Source organism: Capricornis sumatraensis, chromosome 2 (genome assembly GCF_032405125.1).
Source record: "Capricornis sumatraensis isolate serow.1 chromosome 2, serow.2, whole genome shotgun sequence".
In the NCBI taxonomy this organism is placed as follows: domain Eukaryota; kingdom Metazoa; phylum Chordata; class Mammalia; order Artiodactyla; family Bovidae; genus Capricornis; species Capricornis sumatraensis.
The window spans coordinates 216,255,390-216,267,723 of NC_091070.1; the positions used below are offsets into that span (position 1 = coordinate 216,255,390).

The following is a 12,334-nucleotide window of genomic DNA, read 5'->3' on the forward strand; positions in this document are numbered from 1 at the left end:
GCGGCCCAGATGCAGTCTGGGTGCCTCTCACTCAGCCCCAAGGTTCCTGAAGGGTCTTTGAGACCCACCCTGCCCTTTGCTGCTCACCGACTACACGCCTTTGTGGTGCTCGGGTGACGTCATTGCACCCTCAGTTACAGGTCCCCCGGGAACCTGGCTTCTGTCCTGAGTGCTGGCATCTGCTTTGGCTTCCATTGGCTCAGCCCCTCCACCGCCACCCCGTGCCCACCCCTCCCCCCAGACACACATACATGCACTGGTGATTTCCTTTCTCTTCATTCCCAAATAATTTTTGGTAAGGAAAAAAAAAAAAAGGTGGGGGGGGGAACAGCCAGATTGTCTGCATGCATGCTCAGTCGCTTCAGTCATGTCTGACTCTTTGTGAGCCCCCCAGGCTCCTCTGATCATAGGATTCTCCAGGCAAGAATACTGGAGCAGGTTGCCATGCCCTCCTCCAGGGGATCTTCCCGACCTGGCCAGATTGTCATCAGCGCTTTTCCTCTACAAAGATGAACGTGTTCTAGACCCAGTGATAGAGATGTTCTTGATCACCACTGAGCACTCGGCCTAGGAGGTGTGTCTGGAGGGGCTGGACTTCTACTGAGTAACTTAAACACCTGTCTGTGGCTTGTGCTGCCCTCCACCCTGGGGGGTACAGCTCGAGATTCTGCAAAGCAACTCACACCTGACCGTCCAGCAGGTGCTGAGATGGCTGAAGAGAGCAGGCAGGCAGGGTGCTGGGGACAGAGCTAGAATCTCGCAACCCAGGAGATGCCCTTCCAGACAGGGTCAAGTGTCCTTAACCTGGGAGGCAGCAGAGCCCAGAGGAAGAGCTCAGGCCATGACCACCGGGGGCAGCCACTTAGCCGCCACAGGTCAGGGACCCAGCAAGACTTTGTTCACCATCTAGAACGACAAAAGTCAGCTTCTCTGGTGGCTCAGGGGTGAAGAATCCGCCCGCCAATGTGGGAGATGTGGGTTCGATCCCTGGGTCGGGAAGATCCCACATGCTGTGGAGCAACCCAGCCTGGGAGCCCCAACTACTGAGCCGGTGCTCCAGAGCGTGGAAACTGTGACTAGGGAGTAGCCTCTGCTTGCTGAAACTAGGTGAGAGCGCAGGCAGCAATGAAGACCCAGCACAGCCAAAAATAAGTGAGACACCTACCCACCAGGTGTCATCAGGGTGAAACTGCATAATTGCTCAGCCCGACAGCTAACACGCCAGCAATACCCAGTAAACATCAGCTCTGGTGCTGCTGGGGATTTTCCCGGGGTATAGAACAGAGTCCAGCTATTTAACAGCGATTGCTTGGCCCAGGCCTGAATTAGGAAGTAAAGGTCGAGAAAGGATGAGGACGGCCAAGGGTTACTGTAAAACACAAGCAGAGACTGACACATACGCGTGCTGCTCCGTCACTTCAGTCGTGTCCAACTCTTTGCAACCCTGTGGACGGTAGCCCGCCAGGCACCTCTGTCCTTGGGATTCTCCAGGCAAGAATACTGGGGTGGATTGCTATGCCCTCCTCCAGGGGATCTTCCTGACCCAGGGATCAAACCCACATCTCCTGCATGGCAGGCGGATTCTTTACCACTGAGCCACCTGGGAGGCCTGTGTATATACGGGCTATATACACGTACTATACTATGCTATGTATACTGTATACACAGCCCGTGTGTGTAGTAGTATATACACACTGCTGCTGCTGCTGCTAAGTCGCTTCAGTCGTGTCCGACTCTGTGCGACCCCATAGACGGCAGCCCACCAGGCTCCCCTGTCCCTGGGATTCTCCAGGCAAGAATACTGGAGTGGGTTGCCATTTCCTTCTCCAATGAATGACAGTGAAAATTGAAAGGGAAGTCGCTCAGTCGTGTCTGACTCTAGCAAACCTATGGACTGCAGCCCACCAGGCTCCTCCATCCATGGGATTTTCCATGCAAGAGTACTGAAGTGGGGTGCCATTGCCTTCTCCGATAGACATACTACTGTATATAAAATAGACAATGAATACTGACCTACTGTATAGCACAAGAATGGTGCGGGCTTCCCCAGGCCTTTACGTCTGGCCGCCCCAGCTCACAAAAGGAAAAGCCGCGTCCGTCAGTTACAGAATCCACCCTTTCCCCCACCACCTGAAACCTGGCGCAGAAATGCCCCATCTCGTTTGTCCTGAAGGCTTTCCTTAATGTCCTGACTTCCCGACATAGGGCCACACTTCCGCTGTCACACACGCATGGTATTTAGCTTCTGACACATAGTGAAAGTGAAAGTCGCTCAATCGTGTCCGACTCTTTGTGGCCCCAGGGACTGTACAGTCCATGGAATTCTCCAGGCCAGAATACTAGAGTGGGTAGCCTTTCCCTTCTCCAGGGGATCTTCCCAACCCAGGGATCGAACCCAGGTCTCCCGCATTGCAGCCAGATTCTTTACCAGCTGAGCCACAAGGGAAGCCCAAGAATACTGGAGTGGGTAGCTATCCCATCTCCGGGGGATCTTCCCAACCCAGGAATCGAACCGGGGTCTCCTGCATTGCAGGCAGAGTCTTTACCAACTGAGCTATCAGGGACACATAGGTCACTCGAAAAAACGTGGCAGGTGCTCCAGGGATCAGGCATCATCAACAAAGCCAGGTGCTGCCATCCCGGTGATCACCACGGCCATCAGCACCGTCATGGGAAGCGCGCGCCCACGTCTGGGAGTCGGCATCCCCTGAACTGGCGCTTGCACTTGATTCCATGTGGCAGGCACTGAATCTGCGAGTTGCAGGTAAGGCGTGCCCCCGGGACTGCCTTTGGTGGCTCCTCACCCAAGTCTGCACCCCTCAAGGTCAAGCGTGTGGCAGAGCCTCATCTGTCAGGCTGCAGGCCCAGCAGACCCCGCAGGACTCTGGACTCAGGGCCTCCGGGACCTCAGATCCCAGATTCACACACCAGGCGGCTTCTGGGGCCTAAAGGGGCCCAGCGGGTCACCTGGAAAGGGCTTCCCGTTAGGCAAGAAGGAGAGGAAAATATTGACCATTGTGCCTTCAGTTGCGTCTTGTCTTTCTCTTTGGGGGGAACCGGGCCGGTGTCTTTCTTCTGATCAGTGGCCCGTTCTCTCATTTTCCCTGCTCCCTTGCGGTTGATTTATTTAAAGGTGTGTCAGCATGGGGCTCAAATGAGGAGCAGCCGGGCCTCTTCCTCTCTGCTGACGGCCGGCCATGCCAATAATTCATTTTTTAGCTCATTAGCTAACGGAGGCTGTGAGCAGCGGGCCTCCAGGGGACTGGAATGAGGTGAGGTGATCTACTGCTGGCTACGCTGCTCTTGAACTGGCCTTCCTTGGGGAAAATGAGAGGCTGGGCTGAGACGACAAGCCGGGGATCCCAGAGTCACCATTGGGGTACCCATGCTTTGGTATCGTGGTTTCTCGGAGCAGTTGGTTTTAGACAGGCTGTTCTAGGGACTTCCCTGGTGGTCCAGTGGTGAAGAATCCACCTTGCAGTGCAGGGCATGTGGGTTCGATCCCTGGTCGGGGAGCTCAGATCCCCCTCTCCACGTGCCACGGAAAACTAAAGCCCGCATGCCACAGCTGGAGACCCCAGATGGTACAGCAAAGATACCACACGCCACAGCTAAGACCCGGCACAGCCAAATGAGTGAATAAGTACAATGATTTTTTTTCCTGTCTTTTAACAATTAATTCATTTATTTTAATTGGAGGATAGTCACTTTACAATATTGGGGTGGTTTTCGCCACACGCCAACATGAGTCAGCCACAGGTGCACAGAGAAGGCTCGCAGGAAAGGAGTCGCTGTCAGAGTGTCTGCCCTTCACATGTTAAGTGTTGGCACAAAAGCCGCACGGAGGCGGTGGGCCGCGTGGCTGCCCAGCGTTGGTCCCAGCTGCTGTAACAAAATACCATGAACTGGGGGAAGAGGGATGGGGGAGCATCCGATAACAGAAGCCTATCTGCTGGAGATAAGGCCAGCCTCACCCAGTTCCAGAGGCTGAGAGTCCAAGGTCAGGGTGTGGGCAGGGCTGGTTTCTCTGGAGGCCTCCCCCTGGCCGGCAGACACCCCTGCTGGCTCTGTCCCCACGTGGCCTTAGCTCTGGGCAGGCCAAGAAAGCTTCCTCTTCTTATCTGAGGCCCATGACCTCATTCAACCTTAATTCCTTCCTCGAAGTTCTGTCTCCAAATACCGTCACACTGGGAGGTAGGGCTTCAACACATGGATTTGGTGGGGAGGGGAGGGACAGATATAATTCAGCCCAGTAGCATCCAGGAGGGCTTTAGATATCTCAAGGCCATGGGCAGAGGCCCACCAGACTTGGCCCTAGAGGCCCTAACACCCCACTCCAGTACTCTTGCCTGGAAAATCCCATGGATGGAGGAGCCTGGTAGGCTGCAGTCCATGGGGTCACTAAGAATTGGACACAACTGAGCAACTTCCCTTTCACTTTTCACTTTCATGCATTGGAGAAGGAAATGGCAACCCACTACAGTACTTTTGCCTGGAGAATCCCGGGGATGGGGGAGCCTGGTGGGCTTCCATCTATGGGATCACACAGAGTCGGACACGACTGAAGCGACTTAGCAGCCGTAGCAGCAGCATCCAGGAGGGCTTTAGATATCTCAAGGCCAGGGGCAGAGGCCCACCAGACTTGGCCCTAGAGGCCCTGACAGCTTTGGGCTGGTTTGAATTTGCTGAGCACTCATCACCCCAGTCTCTCAGGCCCACCCGCACCCAGGAGTAGGAGGCCTGCAGGTCCCCCCTGGGTTTGTCAAGGCCTCTGTCCAGGGACCCTACCCCACCCTGCTGAGTATGTTACCCAAGAGAAGCTCTTATCTACAGGCAACTTAAAGTACCCAGTGGGCGTTTCAGGCCCCTCTCTCCAGCCATCAACACCACCATGTCACCCAGAACACCCCCATGGTGAGCTCTCACGTGCACAGTTGTGGCAAGAATCATGAGAGGTTGTTGGTCTCTTCAATCATCCCAACGCCCACAGCTGCTGTTTTACCAGGTGAGCACGGTGGCCAGGCAGAGCATTATCCAAACACGAGACTTCGAATCCCAAAGCCACCTTACCTGCTGGAGATGTCTCTGTTCCCATTTTACAGGTGAGGAAACAAAGGCCCTGGAAGTTACTGAAGTCGCAAAGGTCTGCAGCACAAAGGAGAAGATGAACACCTAAACCCCAGCCTCTCCAACACCGAAAATCCGCAGCCTTTTATCTCCATGTCGATTCTCTTTTGCCTCCCTCTGGCCGCTGCTGGAAGCACACAGCACTAAGCTTTCCTCCCCGTGTGTTAGCGTGGGCAAAAATCACAGTACATGGCCTGTAAATAATATTAAGTGGTGTATCAGGGCTTAGTTGTCCCACGGCATGTGGGATCTTAGTTCCCCAACCAGAAATTGAACCCGTGTCCTGGTGGGCTTCCGTCTATGGGGTCGCAGAGAATCGGACACGACTGAAGCGACTTAGCAGCAGTAGCAGCGGCGGCAGCAGCCCGTGCATTGGAAGGCAGATCCTTAACCACTGGAATATCAGGGAAGTCCCAGAGTCTTCCTCTTAAAGAAGGCTCCCCGAGGGACTTCCCTGGTGGTCCAGTGGACTCCACACTTCCACACAGGGGACGAGAGTTTGGTCCCTGGTCAGGGAACTAATACCTCACATGCCTTGTTGCCAAAAAAAGAGAAAATATCTTGAACCAAATAAAACGAAAACGCAGCATATCAACTGAGAAAAAAGAAGAAGACACCCTAAACGGTACGTGCTTTTAGCCCCGCGAAACCTGGACCCGCCTTTGTTATGTATTGGGAACAACACTGGCTCTTAGAAGCAAAGGACAGCTTAAATGCACTCATCATTCAGATGCCTGTGAGTTCAGTGAATACAGGTGAGCGTGGGAGGCTGGGGTGGGGAGGGTGGGACTCCCCCATGACCGCATTCTGACCACAGGAGAGCAGCCAGAAGCTCTGGGTCTGACCTCGTTCTTTGGCTGGGGTATTCGCACATGAAAAAGAGAATGGGATAATTGCAGTTAGCACTGTAGCGTCTATGTTCCGTCCTCTGGTTTACCCCTGAATGACTTGGCAATGAGTATTAAAATCAACCGGAGCAGAATAAAAGGCGTCTGATTTTAATGCCAACCAAAAAAAATGAGAACTAGCAGATTGGAACTTGAAAATCTGGATGTATGCTCCCCCTCCTCCACTGTCCCTTTTCATTTAATTCACGTTTTGCTCTTTGGCGATTTATGAAATGCATCAACATATGTCTAATACATTTTAAATAAGGTTTTTAAATAACATGAAAAACACGGCCGGCCCTGGGTTTTTTGTCTTTCACCTCCTCCACTATTTTCCAAGATGTTACCGGCGCTTTTGTGCCGTCTTCTGGCCCAGGCGAGGGGTGGTATGCAGCCAGCCCCTGATCTCTGGGGCTCGGGTGTGAGTTCTCAGCTGCGGCCACGTGTTCTGCCTGGAAATCTCCGAATGAAAGGGTCGGGGGTCGCTCTGGGGTCACTCGTATGGACCGGGAAGTGAAGCAAAACTAATCCAGGTTTACTCCTGGAAGAATTTGTTTGCCTAAGTATTTAAAAACAGATTAGGGCTAACCCGACACTGGATCACTAGGGGCAATGTAAACACGGGCAAAAGGTGTAAACAGGGCCTTTTTTTCCCTGGAAGGGAAAAACGTCACGGTAACGAGTTTTCTTTCTCCAGCCTGGCAGAGGCCGCAGGTGATTCCTCTGAGCGGTTTGTTAGCTGTGTACCCCGCTGACACCCCCGAAGGAAATGCTGAGTTTTAGGGGAGGGCAGTGGTGGGTCCCTGCATGTGTAAGTCTCCACGGTAATCTCGGTCCCTTCTCGTCCACAGGGCTCCTGTCTCTTCTCTCATCAGCCTCAGCAGAAAGCATCTGCCCGGCCTGAGGTGCCCCCCTCCCCCCAGCCACCAGCCCACCCCCACCCCACCTAGCACCCCTGCCCCCGCCTCCTTCTGTTCCCAGGATGCTCTCATTTCAAGAGCTCCTGGCGAAGTCTTACTTCAGTCTTTTGCATTTTTTCTGCCCCCCTTTCTACCCCCCGCCCCCGGCCCAGCAGCGCTGTGATCTTGAGGATCGCTGAGTTGTTCTCAGTGGTTTTCACCCCTTATTTGAGGAGCCAGAACTGAAATCCACCAGTAGCGGCGGCGGGAGGGCAGGAGTGGACGGCCGGGGCCCCTTCCTTCCGGCCGTATAAACACACCTTGCAGTCGGTCCCTCTTTCTTCAGCTCTTCCTCCCATCCTGCCCTCCCCATCTTCTCCCAGCCCTCCGTCCAGTGTGTCCGGCTGCTGCTCTCTGTCCTCTTTGGAGCTGGGGTGGTGCTTTGGGGGAAGGGCAGCTGCCATTCTCAAGCCCCTTCTCCCCAGACCCCCACTCCCTCCTTCCCGGATGTCCCGCCTCTGCACCCCTGCTCAGCCTCAGGGGGCCGCCCCGCCTGCCTGTAGACTGGGCCCCATCACACTCTCCCTCAGAAACCCAGCTGCTCTTTAGCAGGAAGGACTTGGGGGGTTTTTTCCCCGTCTTTTTCATTTGCTTGAAAACTTCTTGTTATTTTTATTGGAGTATGATTGCTTTACCATGTTGCGTCGGCTGTGTGTGTGCAGGCATCCCCTCCGTCTTACCACAACACCCCACCCCACCCATCGAGACGCCCATAGAGCTCCGAGCTGGGCTCCCGGCGCTACACACGGAAGCTTCGCACTAGCTGTCTGCGTCACACGTGGTAGTGCGTGTGTGTCCATCACACGTGGTAGTGCGTGTGTGTCCGTGACACGCTCCCACTTCGTGCCCCCCACCCCGCCATACCCACGGGTCCATTCTCCGCATCTGTGTCTCTATTTCTGCCCTGAAAAGGAAGGAAACTGAGTCATTTTGTAGAGACTGTCATACAGCGCGGAGTAAGTCAAAAAGGGGAACGCAAATATCATACAAGATGAATGCGTGTGTGTGAAGCACTTGTGGGCGCCCCCGCACTGGGGTTTCCCCAGGTGTCGGGAGAGAGCAGGCAGGCAGCAGGAACATGAGCTACACTTGTCTCTTTCCCGATCTCCCCACTGGAGCCGCTGCTCTTTCACGTGTGTGCTGCAGCCACATTTTCCTCCCCGGGAGTATGGAGCATATGGACTCCAGAGTTCAACACATACACACCCGCTCCTGGGCAGATGCGTGGAGAGCTAAGCCCTCAAAGGTCACGTCAAGTGGGGGAGTCTACGCCCAGGGCACTCTAGCCAAGTGCTCCGGGATCCCGGCTCTGACTGTGCCTGCTCAGCCCTGTGGCTCGGGCCTCTGGCCTGTGGCATCTGCCCTGCATGGTGCGGGCCCCCGGGTAACATGGAGTGCTTCTTCTGGAGCCGCGAAAAGCAAAAGAAATCAAGGCCAATCCCTGGCTCTCACACCATAGGGTGTCAGAATCCCCTGCAGAGCTGGTGGAAACGCTTCCCTCCGGGGGTTCTGGCGGGGGGCGGGGCTGGGATGGGGCCTGAGAGTCTGCATCCCTAACGGGGCCCAGGTGGTGCTCCAGGTGGGGACCCACTTTGTACACTGCAGGGCAGGCTTTCCTGGGGGGCTTCCTGGTTCCAGTGAGCACACCTGTCTCCGCCGTCCCCTCTCCCCTGGTGGCCTCCTGGGCATACACCACGAAGGCTGGTGGTGGGGCAGAGGGGTCGCCTCCCTCCTCCCCCCCAGGATTGTGACCACGCCCGTCTGCTGGCTCTTGCAGGGAAGAGAAGGAACGGTGGATCCGGGCCAAGTATGAGCAGAAGCTCTTCCTGGCCCCGCTGCCCTGCATGGAACTGTCCCTGGGCCAGCACCTGCTGCGGGCCACGGCCGACGAGGACCTGCGGACAGTCATCCTGCTGCTGGCGCACGGCTCCCGGGACGAGGTGAACGAGACCTGCGGGGAGGCGGACGGCCGGACGGCGCTGCACCTGGCCTGCCGGAAGGGCAACGTGGTCCTGGCCCAGCTGCTCATCTGGGTAGGTGGCCCAGCGCCCACCGGGGAGCCCGGGCGAGCCGGGTCCTTGTGCCGCTCCCAGGGGGAGGGCAGTGGGCACCCACCTGAGAAGTGGGAAATACTAGGAATCGGGCAGTTAGGATTTAGGTGTGGGGTGGGCCCCCTGCCTTTCAGCCCACCTGTGTGAGGGACCACACAAAACGGCCAATTTAAGAGGGAAGAATGAACTCAGGTGGGTGTCCCCCCCCGACCCCATGCAGGCAGAGTGCTCTGCTCTGCACAGCACTTGCTGCAATTCCTGCCAAGTTCATCTTTGCAGTGACCCCCTCGGGTCAAACTTAGTGATGACCCTGTTGTTCCTTTTACGAAAAACTCCCATCATTTTTGAGGGCAGAGGGGTGGAGAGGGTGGATACAAATGGAACGGTTGGTGTGGTTTTCCCATTACCACCCCTTTGGGTTTTTCATTCACCTAATACAGAACTGTTGGACCCTACGCCTTGAGATTTGATGTGGTAGGAGTTTGTCAAAGGGCTTCTTCTGATTAGTTTCTACTTCAAACAGTTCATCTTCTTACATTTCTATTGAGGCATGTGCCATGCAACTGGAATGGGGAAGAGAAAGGGAGAACGTCATGGAGCTGCTTCCGAGAAGCCCACTCACCCTCCACGGCAGCTACCTGCACGCCTCTGGGGTCCTCGGCCAGGGGAGGTCCTCCCATTCCAAGGATGGCAGAAAGCTGGACGGAGGGGGTGCCTAGGCAGGAAGGGGTGGTGTGTGCTCACAGTACTGGGACACTGTCCAGAAGCAGGGGGCTCTTCTTCTCCTACCCCCAGGGCAGGGCATGGTCTGTCCAACGCAGCCAAGGAGGATGCTACATTCTACATATTCTCCCTGACTCTTGGGAGGGGTGTGATGGGAGAATTAGATGCAAAGGCATCAGAATCACTCAGTGTTCAGCTTCCTGTTATAAAAGCAACTGCATGTGAACCTGCGAGGCTGCTCTGACAAAATGCCACAGACGGGGGGGGCTCAAAAACTCAAGACTCAAAAGAAGCAGAAATGTATTTTCTCACGGTTCTAGAGGCCAGAAGTCCAAGGTCAAGGTGACAGCAGGGCCTTTTTACCTTGAGGCTTCTCCCTGGCTTGCAGACAGCTGACTTCTCACTGTGTCCTTGCAGGGCCTTTCCTCTGGGTGTGAGCATCCCTGGTGTCTCTCTTTTCTTATAAGGACATTGGTCATGTTGGATTAGAGCATTACCCATATGACCTCAGTTAACCTTAATTATCTCTTTAAAAACGCTGTCACCAACCACAGGCGCATTCTCAAGTACTAGGGGTTAAGACTTCAACATAAGAAGGTGGGGGGTGGGGAGAAGACAGCTAGTTCCATTAACAAATCGCATGCCATCTTTCCCCCTCACATTGGCCAAGAGTCCCTTTCATACTGACGCTTCCTGAAGACAAGAGTTGAGACTTTAATCCATTGTGGTGGAAGAAGTGATCATCAGTCCACCCTTTCTCAAGACCCGGAAGCTTAAAAACATTGGTGTAATTTAATCTCGTATTTCCCCTTCTAGTCATCACTCTTGACCATCAGAGATCCTGAGATAGAGTCAACAGGAGGACATACATCACAGCAGTTTACACCAATGGCGACTTCACCACAAAATGTGTAGCCACCGAGGACAGAGGAACTGAATTATGCTCATGGGGAGGAATACTATGTGGCTCTTAGGAGTCACGCATGTGAATAATTTTTAACGACCTGAGAAAATGAGCAGAGTGCTGTGTTCAGCAAAAAAAAAAAAAAAATACAGATAATTTGTGCCAGTTTAATCTTATTTACCCATATATGCATTTAGATTCAAAGGAAAACCATTAGAAGGAAATTACTGAGATATTAACCAAGATTATCTCTGAATAGCGGGATTATAAGTTATTTTTTCCCTCTTGTGCTCTTAGGTATTCCTTTTGCATTTCCTACAGTGGAAATGAATTGCCTCTGAGACCTTAAGAGTGATCTTCTTGTGTGTTTAGAAGGGGAAAGTCAAAACAGAAATAGCAAAACTAGAATTATCCTTGGTCTGTTTCTGTTGCACAGGGGAGGGGCTTTAGATGCAGAAAGCACATTGTTTCCTTAAAAGAATACACCTGGGCGGGGAGCGCAGGCTGCCAGGCTGAGCCAGCGACACTGGGCAGTGGTCTCCCCAGCCCTCCTGGAGCAGGGCTCCAGTGTAGTATTTGCCCAGCTGTGCGCACGCGCACACGGGGTGGACCCCGCCCACCTACCCACCCGCCCGGCCCCCTCCCTCCCACGACGCTAACGCGGCTCTGTTGCCTCCACAGTACGGGGTGGACGTGATGGCCCGCGACGCGCACGGGAACACGGCACTGGCCTACGCGCGGCAGGCCTCCAGCCAGGAGTGCACCGAAGTCCTGCTGCAGTACGGCTGCCCCGACGAGCGCTTCGCGCTCATGGCCACCCCCAACCTGTCCCGGAAGAACACTAACCGCAACAACAGCGGCGGGAGGGTGCCCACCGTCATCTGAGGACCGCGGTGTGCCCGCAGCCTCCCGCGCGTGCCCTGGGGAGTCACCCACGTGAGTCCCGTCGGGTCCCCCTCACTTCTCCTGGTGGTCCCCGGCCACGCACCCACCCACCACACCACCCCACCCCCTCCTCACCCCCAGCAAAATCACAAAACCCAGATGGCCCTCGAGGGGCGCGAAGAGGCTGCAGCGTTGACTCCCTTGCATAGACTCCCCCCACCGACAACACGAGCGGCAGGAGGGCCTGGGTTCTTGATGGTTAGCACACCGGGCGCCCGGACCCCGGTCCATCCGGCGGCCGGAGAAGACGGAGCGTGGCACAAGGGGCGGTGGGGGGGGGGGGGGGCGCGCAGGGGGCGGGGGGTGGGGGAGGGCGACGCAGCCAGAAGAAAGGGGGTGACTCTCCTTAACTGGCAGTTAAGCACATCAGTACATTTCACCTCTACCAAACGGAACACTTGGATATCATCTCTTCTCCGAGGAGCTTGACGGCATAAATCAGAAGCAAGCAGAGTTTGTCAGGTTTGAAGCCCCTATGATGGTATGTGTCAAATCAGTTGTAGCTAATCTGTCCAGGGAGGATACTGGCTTCATTACGCTCGTGTAGTTGAGTTCTTCCAGCATTACCGCTGCTTAATAGAACATGATTACTCATCACCGGGAAGAAAGCGTATTAGCGGCGGAGGTAGTTACACAGCACGCTCGGGTGATTGCCGCGATGTGATCGCAATATTCTGAGAAGCCGCGTATTATCCCAGACATGTTCTCCCAAGCCCTTGGAGCCCTCCTTTCTAAATT

At 54.9% G+C, this 12,334-nt stretch overlaps 1 protein-coding gene across 2 annotated transcripts in view; it reads left to right on the forward strand.

Annotated features, from left to right (window-relative positions):
• The window catches only part of AGAP1 (ArfGAP with GTPase domain, ankyrin repeat and PH domain 1), a 566,367-nt gene extending 554,532 nt beyond the window's left edge, over positions 1-11,835 (forward strand). For both annotated transcript variants that reach the window (XM_068962986.1, XM_068962992.1), the window contains 2 exons: positions 8,751-9,006; positions 11,333-11,835. In XM_068962986.1, the coding sequence (XP_068819087.1) occupies positions 8,751-9,006; positions 11,333-11,536 (460 nt within the window). In that variant the 3' untranslated portion in view covers positions 11,537-11,835. The remainder of the gene's footprint in view (positions 1-8,750; positions 9,007-11,332) is intronic.
• The last annotated feature ends 499 nt before the right edge of the window (positions 11,836-12,334 follow it).